Source organism: Ictidomys tridecemlineatus, chromosome 6 (assembly GCF_052094955.1).
Source record: "Ictidomys tridecemlineatus isolate mIctTri1 chromosome 6, mIctTri1.hap1, whole genome shotgun sequence".
NCBI classification, from domain to species: Eukaryota; Metazoa; Chordata; class Mammalia; order Rodentia; family Sciuridae; genus Ictidomys; species Ictidomys tridecemlineatus.
In genome coordinates, this window is record NC_135482.1 from 165,527,302 (window position 1) to 165,544,265 (window position 16,964).

The window sequence follows — 16,964 nt, forward strand, 5'->3', positions numbered from 1 at the left end:
GGAGTAATTATGTAATTCTTAAAACACTTTTTTTTGCTTCAGCATCATTTTATTAAAGAATCCAAATAATCATTATTGACCTGAAGTTGCAATAGGGTGACTTATCAGCATAAGATTTTCTTTTGGACAGTGCCATGGTCACGGTTTCAATAACTGTCTCTCCCAAAACAGTCTGTTTGAAAAGGTTTCTTCTTCCACCTTTGACTTTAAACCATTTCAGCATCTACTAGGATTTTAACCAAGGAAAAGGAAAACAAGAACAAGAAGAGGAAAGGAAATCCAAACCAGTTTGTCACTCATTTATTATCCTGATAAGAAACAGATAAAAAGGAGGTGAAACACTGACTTAAAAAGTTACTTTGTAACCAGGAGCAGTGGTGGCTGAGACAGGGGGATATTGAGTTCAAAGCCAGCCTCAGCAATTTAGCAAGACCCTGTCTCAAAATAAAATATAAATGGGCTGGGGATGTAGCTAAGTGGTTATATGCCCATGGGTTCAATCCCCAGTACCCCCCCCAAAAAAAGTTACTTTGTGGTGCAAATTATTTATACCCATTTCTTACTACTATTGATGATTTTATACATGGAATAGTGGAGCTTTCAATAATGTAATGGCAGAAACCCTTTATTTTAAATGTTCAATCAACATCTGCAATCCTAATTTTCAAGTTAAAATCCATCTGCTAAATAGGTGCCTAAAGTTTCCTTTGCTCTTTTAAAATTTTGTCTTACCATATTAATCTTGCAGGCATGACTTTGTTGACACCAGCACTTGGTTGTCAACTGAATTTTAATGCCTTATTTTCTCGGGCTGGAATGATAAAGCACAGACATGCTGTTGAGCAGGTATGAGACCAGAGCAGGAGCCCAGCTTATGGGCTGGAAGTTACTGGCCATGGGACTCAACTTCTCTGAGGCTCCTTTTTTCTAATTTGCTAATGTAAACTGGGGATAAAGCTGGGGTGGAGCATGCCTGTAATTCTAGCAACTCAGAGAAGACTGAGGCAGGAGGATCTCAAGTTCAAGGTCAGTCTATACAGTTTAGCAAGACCCTGACTCAAATAAAGCCAGGTATGGTGGTGCAATCTTGTAATCCCAGTGGCTTGGGAAACTGAGGCAGGAGCCTCAGTTTAAAGTCAGCCTTAGTGAGGCCCTTAGTAACTTGACAAGACCCTGTCTGTAAACAAAATATAAAAAGGGCTGGGGATGTGGCTCAGATATTAAGCACCCCTGGATTCAATCCCTAGTACCAATAAACAAATAAATAAGAAGGGCTGAGGATGCAGCTTAGTGGTAAGAGTACCCCTGAATTCAATCCTCAGTCCTGCAATAGACAAATAAATAAATACAGCTTGGCAACATGGCACACCTGTAATCCCAGTGGCTTGGGAGGTTGAGACAGGAAAATCATGGGTTCAAAGCCAGCCTCAGCAACTGTGAGGCACTAACCAACTCAATCAGACCCTGTCTCTAAATTAAATACAAAATAGGGATGGGGATGTAGCTCAGTGCTCAAATGTCCCTGAGTTCAATCCCCAGTACTAAAAATAAATAAATAAATAATACGATTGGGGGTAAAAGTCCTTTCCCTGCCTACCTCTATTTTTATGATGCTGATCAAATTAAATAATGTATGTGGCAGTACTTTACAAATTTTTGCATAAATGAAAAATATATATAAATGTATAAATATATGAATTTTATATAAAGAGAGTTCTTAAAAGACCATCAAGATGATTGGAAATTCTAAAAAAATTTTCATTAAAGAAAGAACTTTTAAAGCCATCAGAGTAGAGTGATGATGTGAATGGGCTAAATTAAAAGTCTCCTAGGACTGCCTCCCAGTCAACTGCTGCCACTGCTCCTGCCGCTGCGGTGGGGGAACTGGGCTGGGGAATTGGACTGGCATCTCTACCACCCACCTAGGGAAGTGGGCTTTGCTTGGGGCTGCCTCCTGCAACCTGGCCCATGCCGCCTGCCTAGAGGGGCACAGAGGATGAGGGGGCCAAGGCTTCCTCCAGGAATGTTGGTTCTATGTCAATGGTTGACATAGAATCTAGGCTGAGAATGCAAGGTGTAGAACTGAAAGAAGAATGACAAGATGAAGATTTCTAATACCTTTACTAGAAGATGATGGTATTGGAGCAGATATACTAGATGTAATAGACCAGAGAGCCAGCCTGGCTCACTAGACGTTAATGGAAAAAAAGTGAGAAACTAATGGCTCCAGACACCAGCCTGACACTGGACCAAAGTGATGGCTCTGTGTTAGATGATCTGGATGAAAGTGGGGAGATTGACTTAGATGGTTTGGATACACCATTAGAGAACAGTAACAAATGTGGGTGGGAAGATGATCTTCCTAAACCCCACACTGCGGAAGTAATTAGGAAAGGCTCCATCCCTGAGTTTACAGCAGCACAGGAAACAGAAGATGTTTGATGCTGGCATATGTTCAGGATTTGAGAATAGCACCAGGGGGTTGACGTGAAGGCAATCGAACCCTATAAAAAAGTTATCAGCTATGGAAGATATTACAGGGATGGGTTTGTTGTCTGTTTTATATCTGAAAGTGATCAATCTAACTATACCGGCTGGACAATCTCTTTAAGTATGTTATTGGCACTTTGGAGCTAGTAATAAACCACATGATAGTTTATTTAAATGGTGCAACAACTCAAAGAAAAATGCCCAGTCTGGGATGGCTTATAAAATGCTATCAGCAAATTGGTTAAAAACTCATGGAAAAAAACTAAAATCCCTAATCATCATACCTATGTCTTTAATTTAGCAGAACTAGCAGAACTTGTTCCCATGGAATATGCTGGCTTACCAGAATACATGAAACAAGTTGATCAAGAGCTTAATGTAAAACAAGATGAACCAAAAAGTGAAGCAACGCTCTTTTTTGCATTTGTACTGCATTTATTGACTGGCATTTTTATGTAATCTGTAACAAAATTGACTTTTTCTTAATAGACTTTTGTACAGGGGACTGTTTGCTGCTGTATTGGTTTACAAATCTCTTGAATTTAGCTCTTTTTAAATTTTTAGTTGTAGATGGACATAATACCTTTATTTACTTATTTTTATGTGGTACTGAGAATCAAATGCAGTGCCTCACTCATGCAAGGCAAGTAAGTACTCCTACGCTGAGCTACAACCTGAGCCCCTTGAATTTAGGAGCTAATTAATTATATTGTAATAATTTTGTATTTTATAATACTAAATAGCAGAGAACTATATAAGGCAGTTTTTGCATTTGTTTGTTGAAAGATGATGCATTTTCAGGAAACTATATGTATATATAGCAAAGAAAAGAAATAATATATATTTTTATGTTTTTGAGCAATATTTTTAATGTATACCTATTTTGCAGAAGAACAGGCAAGCTAATAAATTTTTTTGGTACCAGGGCATGAACCCAGGAGTGCTCAAGCCACATTCCCAGCCCTTTTTATATTTTATTTAAAGACAGAGTCTTGATAAGTTGCTTAGGACCTCACTAAATTGCTGAAGCTGGCTTTGAACTTGAAATAGTCCTGCATCAGCCTCCCAAGCTGCTGAGATTACAGGTGTGTGCCACTGAGCCTGGCATGAGACTATGGTCTTATAAAATGCATGTTAGATGTTTTGATTTTGTAAAAGGTTGAATACATTTTCTAGGTAACTTTAGAAAATTATGTTGCTTTAAGGTAAGGTTCAGTTACACTGATTCTCATGAACACTCAATTTCATATACATAACCTAAGTAGATTTGTACCATTAGCTTTTTTCTCACTTAATGTATATTGTTCATTAATTCAAAGCACAAACAAAGTGAATTGTATTTTTCCTCTCTGAAAACAAGTCAAAAAGCTATTTTTAGAAGTAGAAATTTAATATTCTAGGTGTTGGTGTGTGGCAGGGGTGAGGGTACATATATATATGGAATATTTTATCTTCTGGCCCAAAGTCAAGACTTTTTACAAAAGTCTTGGAATTGTTCACTAATGTGAAATAAACTGGTGTCCAGGGTATTGCTCGCCGAATGTGGAAGTGCTTTGAAATATTGCAGAGAATGTGATAAGTGGTCACTGTCACAATTTCTGTAGGAAACAGGGGCTGTGTTTGTTGTTGTTGTTGTTTGTTTGTTTGGATTTTTTGTTCGTTTGTCTGTTTTGGTACCAGGGATTGAACCCAGGGACACTTAACCACTGAGCCATATCCCAAGCTCTTTTTATTTTTTTTTATTTTGAGGCAGGGTCTTGCTAAATTGCTGAGGCTGGCCTTGAACTTGCAATCCTCCTGCCTCAGCTTCCTGAAAGGCTGGGATTACAGGTATGTGCCACCATGCCCAATTCAGGGCTGCTTTTTAAACTATTCTGCCTGTGGGTATTTCACTAAAATACTTCCATATCAATTACTTAAAGTCAGTAGTAGTTTGAAATACTCAGCGATTATGTGCTTTCAAGTTTCTGTTGAATCTATTTGACAATAATACTATGAATTAAGTTAATTTTTTATGTCTTAGAGCATTACTATAATGTGCTGTTTGGGATGAAACATTTGATATAAGTGTGTAAGCTTCTTGTTTCATTTGGTAAGTACCTATACATTGAAATAAATTCTATTTGTGCCTCAAAAATAAATAAAGTAAAAGTCTTCTAGGAATAATAAAAAGGAGTCTCTTAGGATGTGGTAGCTAGTCTGCAAAATTGTCCCTAATGAGCCTCTCCTGCTGATACTCCAAGAGGAATGCAATTCAATTGATTTCAATCGGGCTGGCCCCCTCACTAAAAATGCCATGCATCTTTAGCCAGGGCCTTTTGGAAAACTTACTTTGAGCAAGCCAGCAGCTCAATGAGGAAGCCCCAGAGAAACCATGGGGGCTGGTGGAGATGCCTAGCCAGCCTGTTTCTTTCAGCTATTCCAGTGGGAACATCATTTGTGTGGGTAAAGAAACCATCTGGGATATCCAGTCCAGACTACCTGCTATGTGACTACCATCATATGGAAGACCCCAAGCTGGAACCCCCCAGCTCAACCAAGTCATCCTAAGAACGATGAGAGAGAGTAGTTGTTTTAAGTCACTGAATTTTAGGGTAGCTTATTACATAGCATCTATCGCTGGAATATAGGATGATTTTGATTTTTCCTTTTTCATGGCAGGTTTGTTGAATTGATTAATATAAAATTCACAAGGCATCTAGGACAAAGTCATTGATCCATATCAGGACTGATTTCTGTTGATTTGCTGCCTCTTGCCAAAGATGCATTGTTTTTAGAAAACATATTTCAAGGGGTAAAATGACTGGTAAGTGAAACCAAAATAAAAGAGGGAGAAGGAAAAACACTTTGACTTTTCAGGCTTGAGTTCTGTCACTTATAAATGATTGCTGTGAACAAACAGCTGTGCTAGTCACAGATTTTTCAAAGGATGGATTTTAAGGAATTATTGGAATTTATTGAAGTTCTCTTTATGGTTTAATTTGTGGATAATCAGAATTACCCCATTAGTTGTCTTTCTTATTACAGTCAGGTTTATTGAGATAAAATTTATATACAGCAAGAGTCACACTTTTTAGGTGTCCATATCTCAGAGTCTTAATAAGCATGAAAGGACTTATATCCACCACTAGAATCAGGGGAGAGTATTTCAGTAACCCCCCCAAAATCCCCTCATGCCTCTTCATTATCAATCTCCTCCTTACCTCTCCATCCCCTGGTAAATACTAATCTGATCTGTCCCTGTAGCTCCAGCTTCTTCAGGATGTTACATAAGTGGAATAATACAGGGCATGCTCTTCTTGCATCTGGGTCCTTTTACTGAACATAATGCCTTTGAGATTCATCCATATTATTCTAAGTTAGTACTTTTAATATGGTATCATTTATATTGATTTTTTAAAATTTCTTTCTGTAGCTTTTTCTTTCTTTATTTTTTTCTGTGCTAGCTATCAAATCCAGGGTTTCACCCATTCTAGGAAAGGTAAGTGGTCTACCACTGTGCAAAAGCTCTATCCCAATTTTTCTTATGTGTATTCTAAGGGTAGACAGAGTTATGAATAAGCTAAATAAGCCACAGGGCCAAGGCTTTTCAAAGTTTTGGCTGGGAACTCACTGCATCAGGATCATCTGAGGTGTTTTTTAGATTCTTAGTTTCAGATCTGTTAAGTAGAATGTCTATGCTACTTGGTAATGTGTGTTAATACACCCCCCCAGGGGACTTTATGTATGCCTAAAGTCAAAGGCCCTCAAAGATTCCAGAATGAACAAGAATGTCACGAGTTAGAGGGTTCTGCATTTGAATCTGCCTATATTAGATGTATGAAATTGGGCGAATTACTTGTTTTCTCCGTACCTATTTCTTCCTTTGTACTCTAAAATCCACTCTAGTATGTACTTTAGTATGCTAGGTATGGTTCTAGAAACTATAATTGTAGCAACATTTGGCTATGGATTCATCAATGGATTAATGCAATAACAATAAGACAAAGCCCATGTCTTTATGGAGTACACATTCTATCAGGGAAATATATACAATAAGCCCTTAAGCACATAAATATGTGAAATACTTTCAGATATTAATAACTACTTCTACACGACTCTGGTGTAGAAGGTATCTCTGTTAAGGTATAGTCTGGGGTACTTATAACAGAGTGATCTTTTGTAAATGTCTGGAGGTGAGGTAGTGGAGACATACATAAGATGTCATCCTTTCACATCTTTCTCTTGCATTTTTTGATATTTAAATCCATTTCTGAAAAAATGAAACCTATTTCTCAAGTTCTGAAGCTATATTAAGAATAAAGAGTGTGGGGAAAAACAGTATATCAGACAGAATGCCTTATGGTAATTTTTTAAAACCTCTTTGGGGGTTGCAGATGGTTCTGAGAAGAGTAAGAACTTTCCCCTAAGACAAAGTAAAGTTCTGGGCCTTCTCTTACTGGAGTCATCAGCAATTTTTTGTTTTTAAAATATTTTCTTAGTTGTCAATGGACTTTATTTATTTATTTATATAATGGACTTCATTTATTTATATATATGGATTTATATATATATTATATATATTATATTATATATGGACTTTATTTATATACGGTACTGAGAATCGAACCCAGTGCCTTACACATGCTAGGAAAGTGCTCTACCACTGAGCCACAACCCCAACCCCCAGTTTTGTTTAACTGATTACTCCCTCCACTCTCGGCTGTCTGCTTTAGGCCCGCCTCACACAGCGCACCCTGGCTGCACTAGAGCTTGACTCCACCTCCGAAGTATGAAAGGCTGGGAGCCTGGTTTGGAGTCTAGTTTGGAGTCTGCGGGTTCCAGGAGGCCGCGATTGAAAGCGGAACCATAGTGACTCGCCTCTGTTTCCCACCTGAACGCAAAGGAAAAGGAACGGAAGCTAGTTTAGGGGACGTATTTGGAAAAAGGACGCGCTACTCTGGTTGCCTTCTTCGTTTCTCGGCCGTGTTCCCCAAGATGTCGGCGTTTCTACCTGTTCGTCCCTTCACCCGCCTCTCTTTTCCCTTTGGAACCCCGGAAGCGTCGGTGGCTGCAATCGTGCTGCTTGGTGCTCCGCTCCGAACGGTCAGGTACTGCATTTCAGAGCTACTGGCCCCGCACCCCTCCGGTGCATGCATTTGTTGTTCCCGGCTCTCTGGGGTCGAGGTTATAACCCGCAGAGTCTAAAAGCTGTGTAAAGCGAAGTTATTTTGTCTCCCAGCCTGTTTTTATGGGCTCATTCCTTCCCCTTCATTTATTTAGTTCATTATTGGAAGTACTTACAGTGTGTCATTACCTGGTGTTAAGCCTGGATCAAGACAGTTGAGCCATTCCCGACGGCATAGGTTTACCAAGCAGGTGATTCAAGTATAACAGAGTAAAGCTGTGGCAGTTTAGGTGCGAACAGTGTGCTGTATTCATCCAACAAGTAATTGCTGGGAGAGCAAATAGGGACACCTAAACCTTGGAGGAGAGATTTAGGGTATCCTTTCTGGAAGAGAAGCCAGGTAAAATCTGAAGGAGGACGACTGGTTGATGTGAGCCAGAGAAGGTAAAGGAGTTGTGGCATACTTGTTTTGGTATGCTTGGTTGTGAAAACCTAATTCCACTGCTTACGTTCCATACAAAACTGTTTGGGACCAATTTGGTTTAATGCAGTGATGAAGCAAGTTTCTGGCAGAGGAATGGGAAGGATCAGCTGGATGGAGAAGGAAACCCCAGACGTAGAATTAATAGGATGTGACATAATGAGATAATAGTAGAGTGGTCAGAGAGCAAAAGGTTTCAGCTGATTGCCTTAGAGGATTAAAGTATCATCAAGTGTTAAGAGAATGAGAAAGAGTTGTGAGAAAGAGTTTAAACATGTAAGAGTTTTTAGAACACAAAACTTTATGGTAGGAAGCCCATCAATACAGAGGGTATAAAATAGGAAGTCAGTCTGAGGGAAGAGCTATTTATTGAAGGAGTTTTTGGGTATGTTGCATTTGAAGTGGTGATGAGATGTTCTCAGTGGAAACAACAGGTGGGAAGTTAGTGTTATGGAATTTACATGATATTCCTTTAATAATTGTAGATTATTTTCTTAGATACTCTAGCAGTATTGAAAGAAAACATTGTAAAAAGATTATATGTGAAATTCATCCTCTTCATTGTCATCTTTCTGTTAAAATACCTTTAATACTAACTTTCAGATAAAAAAATATTTGCAGTATTTCCTTAATTTGAATTGTCCCATATATTAGAGTCCTGTGTATTGATTAAGATACTGGTTGTGCAGTTTGTTTTTCATTCCAGTTTTCAAGTGCCTGATGAGAAGCCTCACATCAAATAGTTTCAGCATTTTTGAAAATTGCTCCTTATATTAAAGTGTCACTGTCCTAGCACTACTATTTGTTAGCTTTGAGAATTTAATATTGTTTAACCCAGAGTCTAATGCGGGGATCAGACTGCATCAGAATCACCTGGGGTCTTAGTTAATATACAAATCCCTGAGCCCATTCCAAACTTACAAACTAAGAATCTTAGGAATCTGTTGGTGGTGGTTGTTTTGTTTTTAGTAGCAGGGATTGAACTCAGGGGCACTCGACCACTGAGCCATATGCCCAGCCATTTTTATTATTTTATTTAGAGATAGGGTCTCACTGGGTTGCTTAGTGCCTTGCTGTTGCCATGGCTGGCTTTGAATTCTCAATTTTTCTGTCTCGGTCTCTGAAGCCACTGGGATTACAAACATGCACCACAGCACCCAGCTAATGAATAATTTTTTACACATTATACCTGCTTATTCAGACTAACATGTTCATTAGTTTTTAAAATTCTTCAATATCAAATACCAAAGAGATATTTGACTTACCAGAATAAATTTAGACATTTGCGTTATTTAAAAGGAAATCTTCTGTGTAATCACATGTGTTCTTTTTCATAAGTGTACCTCCTGAACAGAGCAGGACAGCTGTAATCCCTGAATATTCTCTTTTCCACTTGTTTTAAAAATACTTTTATTGTGTGTGTGTATGTATGTATGTGTATATGTGTGTGTGTGTATATATATATTTATATATTTTATTATTATTTTTTTTAATGTGCTGGAGATCGAATCCAGTGCCTCACGTGTGCTAGGCAGGCACTCTACCAAGAGCCACAACCTCCTTCCTCTTTTCCACTTTTGCTGAACTTGCAAAATTTGTATTGCACACCTTCCCTTGGCCCAATAGATTAAATCAATATAGAACCAATTCATAGCTTTGGTTGTTTGCAGGAGGCCTGAAGCCAATTAAGTAATTAAGCTGTAAAAACTAATTAAGCTGTAATACTTGACTGATTGACTAAGCTCTAGCCAATTAAGTTGTTTTATATTCTTCTCTTCAATTTTTCTATAAATGCTCTCTGGTCACCTTCTTGGTGGGAGTTTTCAGGATCTGCTCTGATGCCAGGAGCTGCCCAATTTGCAGATTGATTTGATCATATTCTACTTTTTTCAGACTCTACTAAATTAATTAATTAATTTTTTTATACCAGGGATTGAATCCAATTGAATATAGATTGAACTCTGATCTACATTTCTGGTCCTTTTTATTTTGAAACAGGGCCTTGCTGAGTTGCTGAGACTGGCCTCAAACTTGGTGATCCTCCTTCCTCAGCCTTCTGAGTGGTTGGGATTATAGGCATATGTTACTGTGCCTGTCTTTTACTAAATTGAATTGTCTAAGAAATTTTCCTTTTAACATTACAAGTAGTGATTGATTAAATGGTATGTCTCTCAAGAAAGTTGATCAGAATAGCACACAGGGACTTTTGTGAGTAACCTTTCTTCATAGAGATTTTGGATTTGAGAATAATATTTATTAACCATGTCAGTGTTTCCCAACCCTTTTTAATATTATGGAACCCACAGAAAATATCTGAGAGCTGGGGTTGTGATTCAGTGCTAGTGTGTAAAGCCCTGGGTTTGATTCTTAGCAGCAAATGAATAAAACCTATCCTGGGGTAAATGGAGGGAAAGGAAACAACAGACTTGGGAACACCAACAGTCCTGGTGTCATCCAGCCACCCTAAGAACCAGATAATCAGTATTACCTCAGCATACCTGTATTCATTTGTGGCCCATCGGTGTAGACTTAGGCTTTAGTAATCTCTAAGCTACATGATCTTGGGTAAATTACTTCTGACTTTGTTTCCTTATCTGCCAGACAGGAACTATGCCTACCATATGATGTTGATGTGGATATAGGAAAATGTTTATAAATTATGTTGCATGAGGCTAGGCACATAGTAATTGCTAATACATGGTAAATTGCTACTGTTATAATTGTTAGTAATAATTTAAAAAAAGCAAATGGAAAGGGCTTGAATTGAAAATCATTTTAAATGCAGAAGAAATGTTTTGAGTTATTAATTATTTTACAGTATATTTTTCATTTTTTCTTTAATATGTCTTTACAGGACAGAAAATAATATTCCAAGATATTTTGGCACTAGCACTGTGACCTATAGCAAGAAAGATGAGCAGTGTGTTCCAACTGTTGCAAGTCCTGAGAAGACCTCAGAGAACCAAGGCAGAATAAAGGAGAATAAGAAAAAAGGCTTGTTAGACATTATTAAGGATATGAAAGTTGAATTAAGCACAGTAAATGTACAAACAACAAAGCCAACCAGCAGGAAAACACTCAAAAGTTTGGAGACAATTGGCAGGCTTCGAAGAACTCCAGGAAATGCTCCAAAGAAGGGGTAAATTGAATTGCATTTTGAATGTTCTTTGAAACTAATTTTTGAAATTCCAAAAAGCCTTTTTCTTTTACTAAAAATATTTTTAATTAGAGTACTTGGGAGATGTTGAATTAATAAACATCAGCTTATAAACACAGGAACTCAAATTACTTGAGGAATGCTTTTATTGTTTATATTTTAAGTAATAAAACGATATTTGTATAAAATCAAAGGAAAAGAGTAGTGGGTCTAATTGAGAATTCCACACATTCTCTTATATAGTCATTAATGTTATTAACTGTCACATGGTTGCTTCTTTAAACTTAATTAACAATATCGTGTACATCTTGTTTTGAAAGTTGTTTTATGTCTATAGAGGACTTGCTTTTTGAAATGTTTTAGCCAATATCACTCCCCAGTACTTCCCCTTTCTCTCCTCCCTCTCCTTGGTCCCTTTCCTCTCATCTACTGAGCTCCCTTCCATTTTCATGAGGTTCCCCACCACTACCTTTCTTTTCCTTTTTCATCCTCTAGCTTTCACATGTGAGAGGAAACACATGACCCCTGGTATTTTCTATTCTCTGAAAATATAATCTGCCATTTCTGGTAACTTGATAACTGTAGAAAGTCAACTATAGTGTAGGCAGTTGTTAGGACAAAATTGACCTTGATTGATAGGTTGCATCTGACCTCAGAGCAGCAGGTATCTGATAAGGCCACCATCCTTAGGGCTTCCCTGAGAGCTTTTTCTCACCACTGCCTGTCCTTTGCAGCAACCCTGGAAACAGCTTATGGCCTTGTTTTTAAGAGCTGTTATTGTTGTGGGGCACTAAGCTAGGCAGCTCCCTGGCCTATGTGATGCAGATCTTTCCCTTTTTTTTTTTTTTTGAACTTGTGATCCTCTTGCTTCAGCTAGCTGCACCACCGGGATTTGTAATGCGCCACTGTGTGCATTACTGCTGTGGTTCTATCTTTTATCTTCTTTTAATTTTTTAAAGATGTTGATGGAGCTTTATTTTATTCATTTATTTATATACGGTGCTGAGACTCAAACCCAGTGCCTCATACTTGCTAGGCAGTCCTCTAGCATTGAGCCACAACCCCAGCCCTCTCTTTTATCTTCTTAATGGATAGGCCATGAATATCTGTGGGTCTCAATGTTTGGTGACACCTAACTTACATCTGGTGGTTATAGTAATGACCAAAATTTCTAGTTTCTGATTTAACATTCTTACAATCAAGGAACTACCTGCCCTAATCATCCATTAAGAAGGCTTCAACTATTATTAATTGATCTCCTGCTTGAAATTTAGATTAAATTTAGATTATTATTAGTATCAAGATGCTGTGGGCTGGGTGCAGTGATTGGGAGGCTGAGGCAGTAGGATGACAAGTTTGAGCCCAACCTGGGCAACTTAGGAGACCCTATCTCAGAATAAAAGATAAAAAAGAGGTCTGGGCTGTGGCTTAGTGGTAGAGTGCTTATCTAGCACATGTGAGGCCCTGGGTTTGATCCTCAGAGCCACATAAAAATAAATTAATTAATTAAAGGTATTGTGTTCAACTACAACTAAAAAATAAATATTTTTTATTTATTTTTTTAAAATTTTTTTTTTTGCATTTTTTTAAATTGTTGGTTGTTCAAAACATTACATAGTTCTTGATGTATCATATTTCACACTTTGATTCAAGTGGGTTATGAACTCCCATTTTTACAATAAATATTTTTTAAAAGGGGCTGGAGATGGCGCTTAGGTAAAGTGCCATTGTGTTCAATCTCCAGTACTGCTGAAAAAACAAATACAGCAGCATGGGATGAGACTTAAGCTTGTTCATAGATCACAGTTTTGAAAGCACATTTCTTTTTTTAACTAATTGTTATATTTTGTTTTCCTGTTTTCTGTTCCTATAAGACTTCCATATCATAGTAAAATTCTTATAATCTTTATCCTGCAAGCTTTGGGTATCTTTAATTTGCATATTAAATAGCAGAATATAGAAAGCCACTTAAGTATATTAATTTGGATCTCATTCACTGAGGTAATTCTCAGAGAGTTTGAAAAAGTGGTGCACGCCTGTAATCCTAGTGGATCTCGGCTGAGACTGGAGGATCTTGAGTTCAAAGCCAGCCTCCACAACTGTAAGACGCTAAGCAACTCGATAGAACCTATCTCTAAATAAAATACAAAATAGGTGTGGCTCAGTGGTTCAGTGCCCCTGAGTTCAATTTCCAGTATCCACCCACCCACCCCCAAGAAAACAAAAACTAGTAAATAATTTCTTCTTACATATTTTTTCTATTAACTTACTCCAGTTTACTTAGGAGTATACTTGCACATGATAGGCAAGTGCTCTATCACTGAGCTTCAACTCTAGGCTCAGAGTAGGGCTCTTTGTTTGTGTACTAGGGATTGAACCCATGGGCAGTTAAGCATATCCCCAGCCCTTTTTTATATTTTATTTTGAGACAGGGTCTTGCTAAATTGCTTAAGGCCTCACTGAGTTACTGGGGCTGGCTTAGAACTTGATATCCTCTTGCTTTGGGCTTCTGTGCTGCTGCTATTATAAGAGAGTGTCACCACAACCACCCAGCAGTAGGTTTTTTGTTTTTTTTAATTTATTTATGTTTTACAGTTCTGGGGATTAAATCCTTGATACCATACCACTGAGTTAAACCCCAAACTATTTAAGACAATCTCAGTAGGTTGTTGGGATTGATCTCAAATTTGCAGTCCTGCCTCAGTCTCCCTAGTAGCTGAGATTACAAGAGTGTGCCACTGTTCCTGGCCAGATGTTTTAATTTTAAGCTTTTTTCTTATGGAAAACTTAAGACATATGCAAAGGAAACAAAATTGTATAATGAACCTCTGTGTAGTTGTCATTTACCATTCTTGAATCATCTGTTATCTCCTGCTCAATGATGATGACTTATGGCTTCCCCTCCCCCCCCCCAGGTAAAATTTAGAATCATCGAAGTGTACAGATCTTATCAGCGGGATTTTAACAGATGGGTAACCCACATATTTATCAAAATACAGAAAGTTTTTCATTTTTGTTTTCCTAATTGGAAGGCTTTTGTATTGAGGCAACCACTGTTCTGTTTATTTTTCAAATCCAATTAGTTTTGCCTAATGAACATGATATTTCTTTCCTTTGTTCTCATGTCTGTGAAATTCACTCACATTATTGATGGGAGCCAAATATTATCACATTGTATGGGTAGCTCACAATTTTTTTTATCCATTTTCCTGATGGTGAACCTTCAGGTTTGGTACAGTTTTGGCCTATTATGAGTAGAGCTTCTATGATAGATTTAGTCACTTTTTAATTTTCTTGCAGCATGTATATATTTGAAATGAAATGACATTTAATTAAAAATTCCATTAATTTAAAATTTTTGAGGTTTGAGTTAGTATCCTAATTCAGGAAGTATCTGTTAAAATTTTAGTTTTTCAAAGTTTATAGAAAACCACTATCTAATGTTTAAAAATTCTTTAGAAATTGAATTGAGTGATTTTTTTTTTGAATGACAAGTTTTCCTTCCTAAATCATTTCACTTTTCACAAAACTAGTGGCATAAGTAATTCTTCCTTTTTCATTTTCTTTTTCAGAAATGATTCCCTGAGTCCTGAGTTGGTGGAAGCTGCATCTGCTGTGGCAGATTCTCTGCCTTTTGACAAGCAGACAACCAAGTCAGAACTGCTTAGACAGCTCCGTCAGCATGAGGAAGACTCAAGGGCACAGAAGGATAGAGAAAAGACTAAAATTAGGTTAGTGGATCATTTGTGTCAGTAATGCTTATCTCTCTCTCTCTTTTTTTAAATTGATTTTATTTTTTTAAATACACAACAGCGAAATGCATTACAATTCTTATTACACATATATAGCACAATTTTTCATATCTTTGTGTATAAAGTATGTTTACACCAATTCATATCTTTATACTTTTTTTTGCATTACAATTTTTATTACACATATATACCACAATTTTTCATATCTCTGTATATAAAGTATGTTGACACCCAATTCGTGTCTTCATACATGTACTTTGGATAATGATGTCCATCACATTACACCATCCTTGCTAATCCCCTGCCCTCTCCCTTTCTCTCCCTCCTCTCTTCCCTATCTAGAATTCATCTATTCCTCCCATGTTTTCCCTCCCTAACCCACTATGAGTCAGCCTCCTTATATCAGAGAAAACATTCAGCCTTGTTTTAAGGGGGGGATTGCCTAACTAAACTTAGCATTATCTTCTCCAACATTATCCATTTACCTGCAAATGCCATGATTTTATTCTCTTTCATTGCTGAGTAAAATTCCATTGTGTATATATACCACTTTTTTTAATCCATTCATCCACTGAAGGACATCTAGGTTGGCTCCACAGTTTACCTATTGTGAATTGTGCTGCTATAAACATTGATGTGGCTGTGTCCCTGTAGTATGCTGTTTTTAAGTCCTTTGGGTATAGTCCAAGGAGAGGGATAGCTGGGTCAAATGGTTCCATTCCCCGTTTTCCAAGGAATCTCCATATAGCTTTCCATATTGGCTGCACCAGTTTGCAGTCCCACAAGCAATGTATGAGTGCCTTTTTCCCCACATCCTCGCCAACACTTATTGTTGTTTGTCTTCATAATAGCTGCCATTCTTACTGGAGTGAGATGAATAGTAATGCTTATATCTCAAAAAATGTGTCTGGGGATGTGGCCTGGTGGTTGAATGCTTGACTGTCATGGATGAATCCATGGGTTCAATCACTAGGACCCACCGCAGGAGAAAAAGTCAAAATGACTGATGTAATATGCATATATAAAATATACCTTGTAAATAGAATTTTAATGATTTTTTTTTAAAAATATGTCTTAAGATTTAGTTTTGTTTTTTAATATTTTCTTTAGTTGTACATGGACACAATGCCTTTTTTTTTAAATTTGTTATATATGACAGCAGAATGCATTATAAGTCATATTACACATAGTGCACAATTTTTCATATCTTTGGTTGTGTACAACAATGCCTTTATTTTTTATGTGGTGGTGAGGATCAAACCCAGTGCCTCCACACATGCTAGGCACGAGCACTACCACTGAGCTACAACCCCAACCTGAATAAGATTTAGTTTATAAAAAATAAATTGAGTAGTGAAACTTTCCTTTAAGGAAGTTACATATTTTATGCCCCTGAAAAAGAAATGGTAAATTCAGTAATGTTATTAAAAATAAATAGTAGAATGGCAAAGAAGAATTAAAAAATAAAAATAAAATAGTAGAATAAGATAGTTTCTCTGAGGCAAAAGATCTCTATAATGAAAACTATAGACCACTAAAAAAAGAAATTGAAGAAGACTTTAGAAGATGGAAAGACATCTCAGGTCCTTGGATAGGCAGAATTAATATTGTCAAAATGGCCATACCAAAAGCACTGTACAGATTCAACACAGTCACTATCAAAATTTCAATGACATTCTTCACAGAACTAGAAAAAGCAATTCTGAAATTCATTTAGAAAAATAAGAACCCAGAATAGCCGAAGAAATCCTTAGTATGAAGAGTGAAGCAGGAGGCATTACAATATTGGATCTCATATTATTCTACAGAGCTATGGTAACAAAAGCAGCATGGTACTGCCACCAAAACAGGCAGGAAGACCAATGGAATAGAATAGAAGACACTAAAACAAAATTTCAAAGGTGCCAAAAATATTTTGGAGAAAAAATAGCTTTTTTAACAAATTGTGCTGGGAAAACTGGAAATCCATTGTAGTAG

The 16,964-nt window shown here is 37.2% G+C and overlaps 1 protein-coding gene and 1 pseudogene across 1 annotated transcript in view; both read left to right on the plus strand.

Annotated features, from left to right (window-relative positions):
- The first annotated feature begins 2,067 nt into the window (after nucleotides 1–2,067).
- Nucleotides 2,068–2,949, plus strand: LOC101966913 (BCL2/adenovirus E1B 19 kDa protein-interacting protein 2 pseudogene; annotated as a pseudogene).
- A 2,340-nt stretch (nucleotides 2,950–5,289) lies between these two features.
- Mrps31 (mitochondrial ribosomal protein S31) overlaps nucleotides 5,290–16,964 on the plus strand; it is a 28,148-nt gene continuing 16,473 nt past the window's right edge. The window contains exons 1-5 of the mRNA XM_078015934.1: nucleotides 5,290–5,296; nucleotides 5,937–5,971; nucleotides 7,294–7,580; nucleotides 10,933–11,217; nucleotides 14,808–14,966. Of these exons, the coding sequence (XP_077872060.1) occupies nucleotides 5,290–5,296; nucleotides 5,937–5,971; nucleotides 7,294–7,580; nucleotides 10,933–11,217; nucleotides 14,808–14,966 (773 nt within the window). The remainder of the gene's footprint in view (nucleotides 5,297–5,936; nucleotides 5,972–7,293; nucleotides 7,581–10,932; nucleotides 11,218–14,807; nucleotides 14,967–16,964) is intronic.